The sequence below is a fragment of the Trachemys scripta genome, chromosome 14, assembly GCF_013100865.1.
Source record: "Trachemys scripta elegans isolate TJP31775 chromosome 14, CAS_Tse_1.0, whole genome shotgun sequence".
NCBI lineage: Eukaryota > Metazoa > Chordata > Testudines > Emydidae > Trachemys > Trachemys scripta.
This window is the reverse complement of record NC_048311.1, coordinates 38,465,119-38,483,716: the sequence shown is the minus strand read 5'-3', so window position 1 is coordinate 38,483,716 and position 18,598 is coordinate 38,465,119. Positions and strand designations below refer to the sequence as shown.

The following is an 18,598-nucleotide window of genomic DNA, read 5'->3' as shown; positions in this document are numbered from 1 at the left end:
CTTCCCCTAATACACCACTTCACCCTTCCAGCATGTGCACCTAGGAGCCCTGCAGCCTGCTGGGGCAATTTCAAAGGGCCTGGGGCTTCCAGCCGCCACCACCACTACCAGGCACTGGCAGCAGCCACGACTGGAGGCCCCAGATGTCAGGTGGTGGGTTCCTGTTTGTGGGTTGCTAAGCAGAGACACACACCCCTCTGCAGCCCAGATTTAAGCACCTATTCATGAGAGAGGTGTGGCTTAGGACACCCCTTCCCCCCTTGTCGGCATCTCCCATTGGCTAGCTTACATGGATCCCCGCCTACTGAGGTGGCTTTTGCGAATCGCGCTGTAAGGTGCCTGTGTTGCCCATGCATTGTCTAGGGAGTTTACGCCCCTGACTCAGCTGTGAGGGTCACAGTGCTGCTGCTGTTCCTGTGATTTTCTTGCTGCCTAAAAATTACTCACTGTGACGCTCAGCACTGCAACACCCAAGTCTCTTCATGGATTACACCCTGTGCAACCAGTCACCTCTCCGCAGAGCACAGCTGAGCAATTCCTGATTGACATGGGTGTGTATAGGACAGAGACAGAGCACAGGCTGGAGAGTGACACATCACAGTAAAACCCAAACTCTCCTCCTAGGGGCGCAATATTCCCTGTGGGAGCTGGGGGGACACAACCAAGGCAGGAAGCTAATCCCATGATGCTGCCCCCAGCACCTATAGCTGGAACATTAAAGTGGAACAAACAAGAAGAATTGTTTGTAATGGTTTATTTACAGTAAGTACCTGGAAAATAGCAAAGTAAAAGGAGCTAAGAAGGAGCTTTAATTACCACAGCATGACAAGGAGATCCCCAGCTACTGAGAACAGTTTTCTTTATGGCACTAAAATAGCACCAATGTCCAGGAATTAATATAGGGAATTAATGAGTTACAGTCTCACTTTCAGTAACATGTAATAAAGCTCTCCATCCTGCTTACGTTCCCTTTCCTTTCATACTGTCCTTTTCTATTCATTATTGTTCTAGCCCTCACTTCCCATCCCTGTTTATTTTCCTGTGTCTCTCCTCCCTGTCACAGATCATCCCCCTTGGCTGCTCTCTTCTTTCCCTGATTTTATCCCTTCCCCTCTTGCTGATCCCTGGGCTGGGAGACCCCAATGAGATCTAAGGACACAGATCTGTACAAAACCTCCCTGCTGCTGCTTCTCCCCAACCCGCCAAACTCTGATTGATTCATGCTGTGTCCCTGCCACCCCCACCTCTGCCCCTCAGGGCCCCTCTGTTCATGCTGCAGCCCCAGGGGTTCTTCCTCCTCCCCTTCCCCTCTCATCTGGGGCTGCAGAGAAAGAGGAGGAGAAACTTCCAGGGGCCATAGAGATGAAGAGCCAGGAGCTGGGTAGATGGGAGTCCTTCTCGGTCATAGAGACGGGAGTGTGTGAGGCTATAGAGGCTGATTTCTGGTTCTCCCCTCTGCTGTGCGTCTCAGGGACACAGTCTGAGCTGGGATCTCCACACCCGGAGCCAGGGTTTGATTCTTTCCCCAGGGACGGAGCCCAGCGGGAAAGTGAAGATCGGGGCCTCGTCACCAGCATCGATAAATGTCACCTGCCCCCGGTCACAGTCCAGACAAACCCGGATCCTGCTGGGGGCCCGGCTCAGGGGCAGGGGGGTCACAGGGGAGGTGAGAGCCAAGAACTGACCCTCCCACCGCTCCATAGCCCAGATCCCCCCCTCAGGGCGAAGGCTGATCCTTCCCTTCCTCCTCACAGACTCTCTGGCCACCCCCACAGCCCAGGATCCCCCATCCCTCACCTCCACCTCCCAGCAATGTCTCCCTGAGGTGAATCCCTCACAGCCCAGCACACAGAACACAGTGTCAAATCTCTCATGGTTCTCAGGCAGATCCTGCCTTGTGTCTCCCCATCTCACACTTTTCCGATCCTCAGACAGGACGAGGTTGGGATGAGCTGTGTCTGGATCCAGAGTCATATTTGCTGGAGAGAGAGAGAATCAGAGCGTTAGGGGCAGAGCTCAGCCCTGGGGGAGGCTGGGACCATTTCTCACACTCCCCAGCAGCCCCGTCCTGGCTGCGACAGGCCTGGATCCCAGGGAGCTGCCTCTGTCCTGGCCCCTGAGAGTGAGCAGGGACATCACTGCAGTTCCTCAGTCTCTGTAAGGAGACCCACTTAATTAGTTTCCCATTTGCTTGTATAAGCTTCAGCTCCCAGCTACCCCTGTTGGTTCTGCTCCATTCCCAGCAAGAGAGATACACCAAGAAAGGTTTTAGTGAGGAGGGAACAGAGGAAGCAGGTACAGTTTTGAACCCCAGAGGGAATCTACCTCCTCTAATGCAGTCTCCACTCCCAGGTTTGGGAACAGAGAGGAAGGTGCAGCATTGGGGAAGAGCTGTGTAACACCAGAAAGTAGGCGGTGGCATTGGGTGAAGTAACGACATCCTCAGCCCATAGAGAAGGGAGGAGCTGCCAGCGTCACAGGAAGAGCATCTCCCCAGTCCAGGAAGCAGCAAGCAGCTCTAATGGGAGAGCCCCGCCCTGCCCACAGGAAAGGTCGGATGTTGGAGAACAGTGATGGGGAGACCTGCACCGGGGTGAAGTTGAGGGTTGTGTCAGCCCCCAGGGCAGAGAGCTCTGTTCAGGAGCTGCTCAGTGAGAGTGTTTCTGTTTATTAGCATGGGCATGAACTCAGCACTAAGGTTGGTCTCAGGACTGAGATGTGTGATGTCAGCTTGCGATCTCCCCAGGAGTTCCGGCACCTTGGTAGAAGTTGGGAGGGGGGTACTAGGTCGCACCACCTGTGGCCCTTCCTTCTCCCTGGCCCTGCTCCACTCTTCGTCTTCCCACTGAGGCCCTGTCCCTGACTAGGCTGTGAGCTTGGCCACGATGGAGAGCCCCTAACCCTCCACCTTCCCACGTCCCCACTCTCCGGCGTGCACCACCCAGGACAGGTGCAGGGTCAGGGGGAAGAGGAGCAGGGGTGGGGCCACTGAGAGGGGCCAGCTCCGGGAAGAGGCTGCACTACACAGGGGGGAACTGATCATCTGCCCCGCCACAAAGCACAGCCAATGCCTGCAATGCTCCACACCTGCCCCCAAACTATGCCCATATTAAAAAGTGGGTGGGCTTGGTCCCCTGGTAACCCATGTTCCAGTGCCCCTGGATCTCCTCGCTGTTTAATGGGTTATTTTTAGGGCTGTGTGTGTCATGGCCACTGTTGATTTGGTTGGTAACTGTAGTTACAATCCCATGAATATGTTTTCACTGGAATTTTCTCATAATTTAAAGACAATCTCTATCTGAAATCTCACCCTGTCTGTGTGCTCCTAGAGGTTTCCCTCTTTTTGTCACCAGTGCAGATGGCAGAGTGCCTGGTGGGGGAAAGGAGAAAAGAGATGAGATTTCAGACTTTCATATTTATAACAGGGTCCCCACTCCGAATACATTGAACTGTGTTTTCATCATGATAGAAACAGACCGAAAGGCCCAGAGACACACCCAGGCATTTAATATAAACTAATCAGAAACCTTCTATTTCCTCTCTCATTCAGGCATCTCCAGCAATGGAACCAACGTCCTTGCAGCCTCACAACCATCACAGGACACACAATCTGTCAGTGAGATTTACTTTTCCCCTCCTCATCCCCTCCCACCCCTCAATCTCCAGTTGATTTGTCTCATTCACTTACTGCCTTTTGTCGTACCCTAGACCCAGATCATACAAAGACTTTGGCATAAAAGTAACTTTGCCCACTTTGGTCCCTTTAGCCAGGGGTAGGCAGCATCATATTATGTGACAGACACTTGACAAAATTACCAGACTTAGTGACGGAAATTGGCGGGGGGTCATATCACTCAGTCATCATTCAACCCGTAAAATAATGCACAATTTTCCACACTGAAAAAAACATATCCTAGCTATCTAATTAATAAATAATAAACAACAATAATAATAAATTAAACTCACTTTAGTGTTTTTGAATGTACCTGACTGCCACAATCAATATTTTTTGTGTGGGATGGGGGCATTGAAATAAATATTTATCCTAAAACCATATTTCAGTGCATTGTTGTCACTACTTTTTTATTTTTCTTGTTTAAATAATATGTCTTATGGGAGGATGAGTGTGTTTGTCCCACCTCTACACTGCTTACCCCATGTCTCTCCCCTGTCTGTGTCCCTTAAATGGGAGATCCACCATCATGTCACAGGATGTGGGAAGCAGAGGACGGGGGGCTCTCAATGGAGCAGGGTTTCCCATCCCCTCCCTGTGACCAGGGCACCCCCTCCGGGCAGGGATTATCCCAGGGTGGGTGGGAACCTCCTCTGCCTCCTGAACAGGATATAGGGACAAGCTCTGGCTATGGGCAGGGGTCTGTTGTGAGCAGGGGCCAGGGTGGAACAAATTCTTGCGGGGGGGGGGGGGGGCTCACCTCTCATGGCTCCCTGAAGTGGCTTCCCATTTTCCCTCATCCCTGCTGCTTCTGGGAAGCTAGGCTGAGTGGGGGCTGTGCAGTGTGGGGGGGCACTGAAGGGCTGGAGCTAGCCACAGAGAAGTTAAGTCCAATACTCCCTGTGTGGAGACAAGGCTCACAGTGGAAGTAAACCAATCAGAGAAGAGAACAATAACATAAAAATAGCTTGAAGAAAAAAAGCCCTGCCAATGATATGTTCATGCATGTGTAGTGTATGACTTATATATAAGTTACTTAATATTCATATCACTCAAAGGTGATTGGAAAAGAACTAGTAAATATGCAATTTGGATGTGTATAATATGTCAGACATTGTAAGGGGTAATCAGAGCTTCATAGGAGAAATCTCCCATGACCCGCCTATGCCCCGGGAAAAGGGAACTGGCTGTCACTTCTTTCTATATGTAATGACTAGTAGCAAATATCCCAATGGCTGGTGATGGGGCACTAGACGGGGAGGGCTCTGATTTAGAGAGGAAACTTTCCCAGGTGTTTGGCTGTTGGGTTTTGCTGAAATGTGTCCAACTGACCACCTTATTTGGGATAGGGAAGGAATTTTCCACCAAGTCAAATTGCCAGAGACCCTGTTTTTGTTTTGTTTTGTTTTTTGTACAGATGTTAAACTAGAATAAATGGTGGATTCTCTGTAACTTGAAGTCTTTAAATCATTATTTGAGAACTTCAGTAATTCAGCCAGAGTTTAGGGGTAAATTGCAGGAGTGGGTGGGGAGGTTCTGTGGCCTGCAATGTGCAGGAGGTCAGAGTAGAAGGATCATGATGGTCCCTTCTGACCTTAAAGTCTACGAGTCATTTCTTACTTTGTAATTGTAATTGAAAGGCATATTTTTGGTGCAAACAAAGGTTTCACTTAATCAATCTGAGTGTCTTGGATCCAAGTGTCTGGCATTCTCACCCAACAATTAAATAGAAGCATCATCTAAGTGTGAACCAACTGACCAGCACCATTCTCTTCCCACAGTCTCAGAGGCTCATCCCAATTTCCATTCCTAGATCCATTTTAGGTACCTTTAAACTTCCTCAGAGTCTCCGATAGCACAATAGTTTTCTGGGAGAAACTACTGACTCGCTCTTCCAGTTCAGGAGAAATCTCCTCTGGCTGCTGGAACTTCCCCTTCTCACACCTGGAGAGAAACAATTTCACGTGATTATATTTCACTGTGTGACTCATTATAAGTTCTGGTTGGTGAGTTGCTGCTCTAATGGTCCTGGAGTTCGAATTCCTCGACTTCTCCCAGCATCAGAGCAGGTGCAACACAGCCCATGGCCGTGCAACCTTCCCTTCAAAGGACTCATTAATATTCTTCAACTCTGGTCTGGAGAGATCAGCTCTGGGGACCAAAGAGTCTCCATGGCCAATTCACTCCTTGGCCTCCATGCTCTGAGGGACAGGAGGTTCCCAGGTGAAGTGCTGTAGAAATCTGACCACTAGAAACTAGACTGAGATACCAACTCCCCCCTCCCCAGCTCATTCCACACAGGTCTTCTAATAACCCTCAGGCTGGGAAAGACTCTTGACCACTGCTGCCCTGGGCTGAATGGTAACCAGGGCCCCAGCAGTGACAGGCCCATATTCCATCGCCATTCTCCTGAGGCAGCCAGTCCCTCGGGGAGGTGACATCTCTAGGAAACACTTGAGGTCAATTTTTCCCACTGAATGGATAATTCCAGAGTCTTCTGTACTAGGGTAAGAACCTCAGGATTAAGTTTATCTGAGAGATTTGTATCCAAAATGTGACCTTCCCCATACATGTTGCTGAGGAGATGCAATGCTATCACCATCTCCATGCCCTTTCCCAGCATTGCCAAGTATGTGTGGGAGTGAGAGAGAGCCACGTACCTACTCAAGGTGCTTCTGACATCCTAGAGGGGAGAGAGAGGAGAGAGATTAAAAAAAATCTCAGCACCACCTGACACACACTTGGGATTCCAGGAAAGGGATTTTGCAACTACAGGGAAAATCAGCCCTGCCCTGGCCCTAGGGCCATGGTTTCACTGAGCTAATGGGGCTTTTCCATCTCTAATATCAATGTGTCTGTGAGTCTGTAAAGAACAATCGTCATTCACATGTCAGTAATGCACACGCCGAGTTACACTGAGATCTCTGACTGCTGGACCCCTGTGCCCATAGCTCAGGAGCTGTCCTGTCCCTGTGCAGGGATCTGGGAAGTTTCCAGCTCAGTCTCACCTGCAGGAATTCACTGTCTGGCTTCTGACACTTCTCCTCCAGCTCACTGATCAACTCACTGAGACGGGAAATCTCCTCTGAGAGTTTGGTGATATTTTCATTCTGTATCTTCACAATCTCCTTGTCCAGCTTCTCCAGCTGGGCCAGCAGGAGTCGCTCTTGTTCCTCCAGGAACTGCCGCAGTTGCTGAAATTCAGACACAATCTTCTGCCTCTTGGTTTCTGTCTGTTTCTATAAGAAATAAGGAAAGGGCTGGTCAGGAACATGGATGGAGCCTGATGACCTTTCATACAGTCTTACAAGAGAGTTTCTTTACAATCTCTAACACATCTGTGTAGAGACCAGGACATGAGCCATCAGGCCTAGTGCTCAGAGCTGCAGTCGGAAGTCAGGAACTACAGCCAAAGTCAGAGCTGGAGTCAAAGTCAGGATCTCACCAAGGGTTGGGGCTACAGTCGAGCTCAGGAGTCATGCCAAAGGTTGATCAGTGTCAGAATCAGTGTCTGGAATCGCACGGGGGGGGGGGGGGCAGGACTGGAGTCTGAGTCAGGCAGCCAAGCGAAGGATCAAGCTGGAGTCAGATCGCAGTACTGCAGGTCAAACCTGAGTCAGGAACAACGCCAAGGCCAAGCCAGAGTCAGGGTCCACTCCAGCAGCAGATCGGGAGTTCACTCAGTTGTTTGGACAACTTCCAGTGACTCCTGCTGGCGTAATTCATGCATCCGAACGTCTGCTCCAATCAGGAGCTTCGTAGGCAGATCCTCTGGTGCGCCGGAGTTCCACTAGCCCCTCCCCTGCTGGCTCTGGAGAGTGGTTGGGTTGTAATGACAGTCTCTGTGGACTGAAGTTCAAAACCCACCATTCTTCACATCCTGACACTTGACTATACATTGCGATCACAAGGGAGAGGATTTTCTTACAGCTTCCCATTTGGCTCCAATCTCTCTGGAGGGGCTGTCTCCATGTCTACTGGGATATAATCAGTGCAGTTTGGGAGAAATGTTGTGAAAGCCACAAAGGGTACTAATTAACTCATTAATTAAAATACATGTGAGATGCTGCAGAAGACGCTGTTGTCCTTATCCAGGGAGAGAACATTTGTGATATGCACACCTGTACACACACACACACACAATATCCCATGATCATGGATAAACACACACAAGGCCACAGAGAAATCTACCAATAAATACCCCTCCCACCTCCATGTCCCAGCAGGCAAAGAACAATAGGCACCTACCAGATACTCCTGGCTTCTCTTCTCACCAGCCACTTTAAATCCCAGCAGCTTTTCACTCTCTTCCCTCAGAGTCTTCAAATGGGCATGTAGTTTTTCCTGACAAACAGAAATGATTTGGTGGGTTTATTTTGAGGGTTGTAGGGGGTGGATGAGGTGTTTTTCCACCCAAAATTCAAGATAACAGTCAATCTTCCTAGATAGACTAGGTGGGTAAGGCAATATCTTCTGCTGGCCCAGCTCCTGTTGGTAAGAGAGTTACACACAACTCAGCTCTGGGGAACATACTCTTTTCCTGGCATGAAGAAGAGCTCTGGGTAAGCTTGACTTCTGCTAGTCTTAAAGGTGCCACAGGACCCTCTGTTGCTTTTTACAGATTCAGACTAACACAGCTACCCCTCTGATACTTGAAAGCTTGTCGTTCACCCACAGAAGCTGGCCATGAGCAGACATTACTTCAACTACCTTGTCTCTCTAATATTCCGGGACCAACACAGTTACAACAATACTGTGTACAACAGTGGGTCTTTCTAAAGGTAGGAAATCAAAGACACCAAGGAAATGAAACCTTATTTATGGAAATTGGACGGGGTTTATATTCAGATTGTTTGAAGTTATTACGTCCACTTTCTCCATTGAGTCGAATCAGTGGAAAACTGGTGTCCCATGGCAGTGAATCTATAAAGCTGTTTTTGAGAAGATTGAACAAACAGTGATACCAATCCCAGAAGCCACCGGGGGCAGCCATATAGGCTGGGATCTCAAAGGAGTCCAGCTCCATTGACTTTCAGCCCTGTACCCCTGGGGATTGGATGGGTTGGACAGCACTGATCTAAGGACTAGGGGAAACCCCATTAGATGTGTTGATTTGTGTTAGGAACAGCTGGGGTTTGCCCTAGTGCTGTCCTAGCCCCTTTCTGTGGCAATGGCCTCTGGGTAGCTACCCCACCGTCCCCAGCAAAGGTCCTGGAAGCAGTGGATTCTGGGAGATTTCAAAAGGCTGCCTGGTGGGACTAATGGAACCACTTTGGCTGGTCCTTGCCCATGAACACATGAGAACAGGTCAGACTGACATAGGTCCACGCTGCCACGGGGTTAGTTTTGCTGAAGATAAGTCTAATCCCAGTGGCATGTGGCATGGACCTGCGCTGCCTGGAGCCCTTGTGGGTGTGGCCTCAAGGTGCTCATGGTCCCATGCAGTGTTCAGCACAGTGATAGCACAGTGATCTCCTCTAGTGCAGGCCGGCAGCATCTGAGTTTAACCCCTCATGGAGCAACACAGGAATTCACAATCCCAATGGGAAACCTCCTCTCCCTGCTGGGCCTGGGGCCTATATCAAGGAGTCTTTTGCTCCTACTGTCTGCACTTCATCATTGCTCAGTGCTGCTGAAAGGGGCAGAGTAGCCTAGTGGTTAGGGCACTGAACTGGGCCTTGGAAAACCAGGTTTTAATATCCAGCTCTGCCACTGATCTGCTGAGTCACCTTGGACAAGTCACTTCCCCTCACTGTGCCTCAGTTTCCCCTCCCAACCTTTGTGTGTCTTGTCCAGTTAGACTGTAAATGGCTCGGGGCAGGGATTGGCCCTCACTGAGTTTTGTGCAAGGCCCCCCACAATCGAGGTCAGATCTCATCTGGGGTCTGTAGGGGATGCAAATAACAAACACTGTGATACAACCAGTAATACCAGCCACAGCTTGTAACTCCCCTATCAGCTTTCATGCAATGAAGGCTACACACAGCTGAATGACACAGTTACACCATTAACCTGTAATTAACATCCAGAGTTATTACCCATTAGACTGGACAGCAACTCGATACCTTGTACTCCTGGGCAGCCTCCTGTATGGGAACCACCGTGTGAGTGCGATGAGCCCGGGATCTGTCGCACACCACACAGATGGGGGTTTGATCCTCTTCACAGAACAGTTTCAGAGCCTCCTGGTGTTCCCCACACACCCCCTCCCCTCCTGCTCCCTTTGCTGCCTGTAAACTCAGCCGCTTGGCGATTTCTAGGACATTTGCCAGCTGCCTGTTGGGTCTGAGGTTTCTCTGTTGCACAGTTTCTCTGCACTGAGGGCAGGAGGCGGCTGTATCGGATCCCTCCCAGAACTGGCTGATGCAGGCTCGGCAGAAATTGTGCCCACACTCCAGAGTGACAGGTTCTGTGAAATACTCCAGACAGACGGGACATGTAGCTTCCTCCTGGAGATTTTCCACGGGGTCCTCTGCAGCCATGGCTCCCTCTGGGCAGTAGATCAGAGTTAGTTTCAATTTCCTGAATTCACACTATGCCCCGCCTGCAGCACCAAGGGGGTGTTTCCTTGCCTGAAAATGACTCATGCTGTTTGCTGAGCAGGAAGGACCCAACCAATTTCACCCCTGGAGGCTTTAGTGAAAAAATGTACCACTAGGGCTCTGGTCCTGCAATCAGCCCCTGTGCTGGTGGGGAGGGTCACTGAGGCATCCCCCTGTGAGGATGAGCCTGCAGGAGCAGGAGCTGTGTGTCAGGAGTGATAGTCAGGCTTGGCAGAATCTAGGGTTACCATCCGTCCGGGTTTCCCCGGACATGTCCGGCTTTTTCAGTGTTAAATGGACGTCCGGGGGGATTTCTAATCAAGAAGAAATGTCCGGGATTTCCCCCTTCCCCTCTTGCGGAGTGTGGCGCGGCTGATTGGATGCCTGGCCTGATTGAAAGCCGCTCGCAGCCGCTAGGGCCTCTAGCAGCCAGAGTCCCTCCCCCTCCCCTGCTCCCTCCTCCTCCACAGAGCAGTGCTCAGCAGTGTTTGATTCCACGTGGAGCCTGCATTTCTCCCTCTGCCGAGTGAGTGGGGGGAGCAGGGCAGGCGGCGGGGAGTGTGTGTATGTGTAGAGGCTGCAGGAGCAGGGCAGGCAGGGGGTGCAGAGGCTGCAGGGCGAGTGGGGAGCAGGGGGCACAGAGGCTGCAGGGGTGGGGGGGTGCAGAGGCTGCAGGGNGGAGCAGGGGGCACAGAGGCTGCAGGGGTGGGGGGGTGCAGAGGCTGCAGGGTGAGGAGGAGCAGGGCAGGCAAGGGCATAGAGGCTGCAGGGCGAGTGGGGAGCAGGGAAGCACTTAGCAACCCCCAACCAAGATCAGAGCGGGAGGGAGGAGGGGGAATGGGGGGTGCTCAGAGGACGGGGCAGAGTTGGGGCAGGGACTTTGGGGAAGGGGTTGGAATGGGGCGGAGAAGGGGTGGGGTTGGGGCGGGGCCGGGGTGGGGAAGGGGCGGGGTCGGGGCAGGGCCTGGGGCGGGACCGGGGCCCCATGGAGTGTCCTCTTTTTTAAATGTTTGAATATGGTAACCCTAATTGTGACAGATAATGTTTATTTTAAGCAATTTTTATATTTATTGATTTAAACTTTCACAATTGCACAACAATCTGGGTTTTAAGCATTTCATTCCAATTTAAATTTTCACAGTTGTGGGAAATTATGGGGATCAGACAATATTTTGGTCAGATCAGAACTATTTAATGACACTAGACACTGAGATTCAAAAAGTTGAAGCTTTATAACTGTTACAATTGTCTGTGAGCAGGTAAATCTCCTCCCTCCCCCAGTAGCTCCCCCAGGGCAATAACCCAGTGCCTCCCCAGTCCCACCACCACACGGACCGAGGCTGAAAGTCCATCTGATGTCGGCTCAGGGGCCTTTGGAATGTGCTAGGACAGGGGTAGGCAACCTTTCAGAAGTGGTGTGCCGAGTCTTCATTTATTCACTTTAATTTAAGGCAGGGGTAGGCAAAGTATGGCACGGGTGCCGAAGGCGGCACGCGAGCTGATTTTCAGTGGCACTCACACTGCCCGGGTCCTGGCCACCGGTCCGGGGGACTCTGCATTTTAATTTAATTTTAAATGAAGCTTCTTAAACATTTTAAAAACCTTATTTACTTTACATAGAACAATAGTTTAGTTATATATTATAGACATAGAAAGAGACCTTCTAAAAATGTTAAAATGTATGACTGGCACGCGAAACCTTAAATTCGAGGGAATAAATGAAGACTCGGCACACCACTTCTGGAAGGTTGCCGATCCCTGATTTAAGGTTTCGCGTGCCGGTAATACATGTTAACATTTTTAAGAAGGTCTCTCTCTATAAGTCTATATTATATAACTAAACTATTGTTGTATGTAAAGTAAACAAGGTTTTCAAAATGTTTAAGAAGCTTCCTTTAAAATTAAATTAAAATGCTGATCTTACGCCACCAACCTGCACAGCCCACTTCCAGCCTGGGGTTCTGTTCACCTAGGCCTGCAGCGGGCTGAGCGGGGCGACTCGAAGTCAGAGGGCTGGGGTGTGTGTGGAGGTGCAGGGCAGAAGGCTGGGTGTTGAGGGGAGGTCAGGGCAGAGGGCTGGAGGGTGTGTGGAGGTGCAGGGCAGAAGGCTGGGTGTTGGGGGCGACTCGAGGTCAGGGCAGAGGGCTGGGAGGGTGTGGGGGTGCAGGGCAGAAGGCTGGGTGTTGGGGGGAGGTCGGGGCAGAGGGCGGGCGGGGGGGGGGGGTGTAGGGCAGAAGGCTGGGGTGCTTGGCTCATGGGGGTGCTCCCAGCCCCCTGCCCTGAGCGGCTCATGGCAGGGGGCTGGGAGGGATATACCCTGTTCCACCCCTTCCCCAAGGCCCGTCCCTACCTCTCTCTGCCTCCTCTACGGAGCAGGGAGCACGCTGCCACTCGGCTCTGCTCAGTTCTGCTCCGCTCCCCCTCGCAAGGGCCATTGCCGGCAGGTAGAGGGGGGAGGAGGAGGAGGAGGAGGGGCCGGAACGCACCACGTTGTGGGAAGAAATGGGGGAGAGGGGGAGCTTGGCTGCTGCAGGACCAAGCTTTTACCCCTGCCCCTGCAGGGGAGAGCGGTGGGGGGGGGCTGAGTGGGGCGGGGGGCCGGGACCCCCCCCACCACTCTTCCCTGCAGGGGCAGGAGGCAGAAGCTTGGTCCTGATCCAGCCAAGCGTCCCTCTCCCCCTTCTTCCCACAGCATGGCGCTTTCCGGCCCCTCCATCCCTCCTCCTCCTCCTCCTCCTGTCCGGGCAGGCAGCGTGCCACTCAGAATCGGCTCATGTGCCGTCTTTGGCACGCGTGCCATTGGTTGCCGACCCCTGTGTTACAGGGTCACCTGCCCCACTAGGGCCCAGGCTGAGGTCCTAGCACAGGGATCGGCAACCTACAGCACGTGTGCCATGAGCCGCTCAGGGCAGGGGGTAGGGTGACCAGACAGCAAATGTGAAAAATCGGGACAGGGGTTGGGAGGTAATAGGAGCCTATATAAGAAAAAGACCCAAAAATCGGGACTGTCCCTATAAAATCAGGAAATCTGGTCACCCTAGCAGGGGGCTGGGAGCACCCCCACGAGCCGAGCACCCCAGCCTTCTGCCCTGACCTCCCCCCAACACCCAGCCTTCTGCCCTGCACCCTCCACACTCCCTCCAGCCCTCTGCCCTGTCCTCCCCCCAACACCCAGCCTGCTGTCCTGCACCCCACACCCCCCAGCCTTCTGCCCTGTCCTCCCCCCAACACCCAGCCTGCTGTCCTGCACCCCCCAGCCTTCTGCCCTGACCTCCCCCAAACACCCAGCCTTCTGCCCTGCACCTCCACACACACCCCAGCCCTCTGCCCTGACCTCGAGTCGCCCCGCTCAGCCTGCTGCAGGCCTAGGTGAACAGAACCCCAGGCTGGAAGTGGGCTATGCAGGTTGGTGGCGTAAGATCAGCATTTTAATTTAATTTTAAAGGAAGCTTCTTAAACATTTTGAAAACCTTGTTTACTTTACATACAATAGTTTAGTTATATAATATAGACTTATAGAGACATTCTAAAAAACGTTAACATGTATTACCAGCACGCAAAACCTTAAATTAAAGTGAATAAATGAAGACTCAGCACACCACTTCTGAAAGGTTGCCTACCCCTGGTCTGGAGTATTTCACAGAACCTGTCACTCTGGAGTGTGGGAACAATTTCTGCCAAGCCTGCATCAGCCAGTGCTGGGAGGGATCCGATACAGCCGCCTCCTGCCCTCAGTGCAGAGAAACTGTGCAACAGAGAAACCTCAGGCCCAACAGGCAGTTGGCAAACATGGTAGTTCCCCCCACTAGACCTTCTGAACCCCAGTCTGTGACATTCCAGCAGCTCCATGTGCCCCACTCTGTCCTAGCCTGGCTCTGCGTTGCTGGATATTCTGGCACCACAGTGGTCTCTGGTGGGTGAAAGGTGGAACTACATCAGTTCTCTGGCAGAATGTATTTTCTGTGGGGAAAAAATTCTGCAGCCGGACATGAATTCTGTGTTTGCGCAGTAGCGCAAAATTCCCCCAGGAGTATATATTGCAATGCTGAATGTCACTGCATCTAAATTTTAGCTGCCTAGAAATTTACTGGAATGACACTGAGCAACAAAGCCTGAGTTATGGGGAGATGTAAGTGTCTTAGAATGGGATCCACAAAAACCAGCATACTTGATAGGAAGCTTCCTAACCTGATGGGAGATGCTGACCAGAGGGGTATTGTATCGGGGGGTCTAGGGACTTAACTCAGCTTTGTGAATTGCAGTGCTGTTCCAGAGACTCTCTAGTGCCTACTGTCTCTTGATAAATTTTGTTCCTGATGTAAAACCCCAAAATTACAGAAAAAAACAAAAACAGCTTTTCTCTTCTTAGGATCCAATTTGGAGGGATTTGGAGAGTTTGAAAAAGGAGGGAGATGAGAATATGGTGTTTAATCCAGGAACTGTTGGTAGGTGCCATTGTTACTCACCCATAAATATGCACAGGGATGTTATCAATGTTCAGATCTCTGCGTAGGGTGACCAGATAGCAAATGTGAAAAATTGGGGCAAGGGGTGGGGGGTAATAGAAACCTATATAAGAAAAAGACCCAAAAATCGGGACTGTCCCTATAAAATCGGGACATCTGGTCACCCTATCTCTGTGTAACAACAGGAGAGTAACAGTGAGTTATGTTTCCCCCTGTGAGAGGTTACAATATTTATTGTTTCTTCTGTGCAAAGTAATTTATGTTCTGGCTTAATGGAAACTAAACAGGAGAAAGGCAAAGGGAGGAAATTATATTTGCTTACTGAACAATTGAAAATGTTTTCTTAAAAATTTGAACAATCTCTATTAGAGGTTGCTATTCCTCTGTAGCTAACGTACTCCATAATTGGAGTTGACATTTTTCACACAAAAATGTCTCTCACCTGAAAGTGTGGCATCAGGAAAATCAAGGCTTCCCTGGAAATGTTGATTTCATGACATTACTCTAGATTCTGATCAGAAGGCTGAAAATGTAATTTCAAACAACTGAATCATTTCAATTTCAGTCTATAATGTCCGTCCACATATTCTGTTTTCACATTTCTGCAGGAAAATATTTCAGACTAGTTTGTTCCGGGAACATTTTCAGTACCTTCACATTTCAGTCTGATCCGGAGAGGGAAGTAATTGTGAAAGATCCAAATTTCACACAAGAAAATTCTGTTTTTTGACAAATTCTGCCATCACGGTGCAGTTATAAGTCAAGGTGACAATTTCCCCTTGAGTCTCGTCCCAGCAGGAGACCGTGTGCTGCTCCCTGCCCTCCCGCAAGTGACCTACCTCAGTGACAGTTCTAGGCACTGATCGGATGGTGACCCTGTGCCTGGTCTTATGCTGTTGCTCCCGCTGGTGTTGGGGGCTGGGAGTGCTCCAGAAGCAGCATCTACAGCAGGGGTTTTCAAACTGGGGGTCGGGACCCCTCAGGGGGTCATGAGGTTATTACATGGGGGGTCACGAGCTGTCAGCCTCCCTCCACCCCAAATCCCGCTTCACCTCCAGCATTTATAATGGTGTTAAGTATATTAAAAAGAGATTTTAATTTATAAGGGGGTCTCATAGACTCATAGACTTTAAGGTCAGAAGGGACCACCATGATCATCTAGTCTGACCTCCCGCATAATGCGGGCCACAAAGCTGTCCCAACCCCTTTCCCTTGACTCTGCTGTTGAAGTCCCCAAATCCTGTGGTTTAGAGACTTCCAGTAGCAGAGAATCCTCCAGCTAGTGACCCCTGCCCCGTGCTGCGGAGGAAGGCGAAAAACCTCCAGGGCCTCTGCCAATCTACCCTGGAGGAAAATTCCTTCCCGACCCCAAATATGGTGATCAGTAGAACCCCGAGCATGTAGGCAAGATTCTCCAGCCAGACCCTCTTTGGCCATTGATACTATTTACCAGCGATGGCACGCTGTTCATTTGACTAGAATCATGTTATCCCATTAAACCATTCCCTCCATAAACTTATCTAGCTTAATCTTAAAACCAGACAGGTCCTTCGCCCCCACCGTTTCCCTCGGAAGGCTGTTCCAATATTTCACCCCTCTAACGGTCAGAAACCTTCGTCTAATTTCAAGCCTAAACTTCCCCACGGCCAGTTTATATCCATTCGTTCTTGTGTCCACATTAGTGCTGAGCTGAAATAATTCCTCTCCCTCCCTGGTATTTATTCCTCTGATATATTTAAAGAGAGCAATCATATCCCCCATCAGCCTTCGTTTAGTCAGGCTAAACAACCCGAGCTCCTCGAGTCTCCTTTCATATGACAGGTTTTCCATTCCTCTGATCATCCTAGTGGCCCTTCTCTGTACCCGTTCAAGTTTGAGTTCATCTTTTTTAAACATCAGAACTGCACACAGTACTCCAAATGAGGTCTTACCAGTGCCTTGTACAACGGAAGCAGCACCTCCTTATCCCTACTAGTTATACCTCGCCTAATGCATCCCAAGATTGCATTGGCTTTTTTCACCGCCACATCACATTGTCGACTCATAGTCATCCTGCGGTCTACCAGGACTCCGAGGTCTTTCTCCTCCTCTGTTACTTCTAACTGATGTGTCCCCAGCTTGTAACTAAAATTGTTGTTAGTAATCCCTAAATGCATCACCTTACACTTTTCACTATTAAATTTCATCCTATTTCTGTTACTCCAATTTACAAGGTCATTCAAGTCTCCCTGCAGAATATCCCGATCCTCCTCTGAATTGGCAATACCTCCCAACTTTATGTCATCCGCAAACTTTATCAGCCCACTCCTACAATTGGTTCCCAGGTCAATAATAAATAGATTAAATAAAATCGGTCCCAAAACCGAACCTTGAGGAACTCCACTGGTGACCTCCCTCCAACCTGACAGTTCACCTTTCAATACGACCTGCTGCAGTCTTCCCATTAACCAGTTCCTTATCCACCTCTGGATTTTCATATTGATCCCCATCTTTTCCAATTTAACCAATAATTGCTCATGTGGTACAGTATCAAACGCTTTACTGAAATCAAGGTATATTAGGTCCACTGCATTTCCCTTATCTTATAAGTCTGTTACTTTCTCAAAGCAGGAGATCAGATTGGTTTGGCACGATCTGCCTTTGGTAAAACCATGTTGTAATTTGTCGCAATTGCCATTGACCTCAATGTCCTTAACTACTTTCTCCTTCAGAATTTTCTCCAGGACCTTGCACACTACAGATGTTAAACTGACAGGTCTGCAGTTACCCGGGTCACTTTTTTTTCCGTTTCTTGAAAATAGGAACCACATTAGCTATTCTCCAGTCCAACGGTATCACCCCCGAGTTTAAAGATTCATTAAAAATTATCGCTAAGGGGCCTGCTATTTCTCACGCCAGTTCCTTCAATATTCTTGTATGAAGATCATCCGGTCCACCCGACTTAGTCCCGTTAAGGTGTTCAAGTTTGGTTTCTACCTCGGATATGGTAATCCCCCCTCCTGTATCCCCCTCTGTCACGCTGCCAATATTCCTAATCCCTTCATTGGCCTCATTGAACACCGATGCAAAATATTCGTTTAGATATTGTGCCATGCCTAGATTATCCTTAATCTCCACTCCAGCTATAGTCTTCAGCGGTCCCACTTCTTCTTTCTTTGCTTTCTTCCTATTTATATGGCTATAAAACCTCTTACTATTGCTTTTAATTCCCCTCGCAAGGTCCAACTCTACATGGCTTTTGGCCTTTCTCACTCCATCTCTACATGCTCTGACCTCAATAAGGTAAATTTCCTTACTGATCCCTCCCCTCTTCCACTCTTTGTACGCTTTCTGTTTTTTCCTAATCACCCCTTTGAGACGGTCGCTCATCCAGCTCGGTCTAAATCTCTTGCTTACTAACCGTTTTCCCTTTTTTGGGATACAGGCCTCCGACAGCTCCTGCAGCTTTAACTTAAAATAATCCCAGGCATCATCTGCGTTTAGATCCATTAATATGTTTGCCCAATCCACTTCCCTTACCAGTCCTCTTAATTTGTTAAAATTAGACTTTTTAAAATTGTAAACCCTAGTCTTTGATTTAATTCTGTTAATCCTTCCATTTTGTTTAAACCGAATTAGCTCATGATCACTGGAGCCAAGGTTGTCCCCTACAACCATTTCCTCAACGAGGTCCTCACTACTCACCAAAACCAAATCCAAAATGGCCTCCCCCCTCGTCGGTTCAGCTACTACTTGATGAAGGAATTGATCAGCAAGCACATCTAGGAACATCTGAGCTCTATTATTGCTACTAGCATTTGTTCCCCAATCTATATCTGGGAAGTTAAAGTCCCCCATAATTACACAGTTCCTATTAGTATTTACTTCCCTAAACACATTAAATAGTTCTTTATCCATATCCTGGGTAGATCCCGGCG

The 18,598-nt window shown here is 49.7% G+C and overlaps 1 protein-coding gene across 2 annotated transcripts; it reads right to left on the bottom strand.

Moving 5' to 3' along the window:
- Positions 1-747: 747 nt before the first annotated feature.
- On the bottom strand, positions 748-12,653 carry LOC117886931 (zinc finger protein RFP-like). 2 transcript variants are annotated; one of them, XM_034789090.1, is made up of 8 exons: positions 12,566-12,653; positions 9,739-10,163; positions 7,922-8,017; positions 6,682-6,912; positions 6,334-6,356; positions 5,502-5,617; positions 3,311-3,370; positions 748-1,979 (listed from the first exon to the last, which is right to left on the bottom strand). In XM_034789090.1, exons 1-8 carry the CDS (start codon positions 12,648-12,650, stop codon positions 1,468-1,470), a joined length of 1,548 nt encoding a protein of 515 aa, XP_034644981.1. In that variant the 5' UTR covers positions 12,651-12,653; the 3' UTR covers positions 748-1,467. The 2 variants fall into 2 exon arrangements, with proteins under 2 accessions (XP_034644981.1, XP_034644982.1); XM_034789091.1 differs by lacking the exon at positions 7,922-8,017.
- Between the last annotated feature and the right edge of the window lie 5,945 nt (positions 12,654-18,598).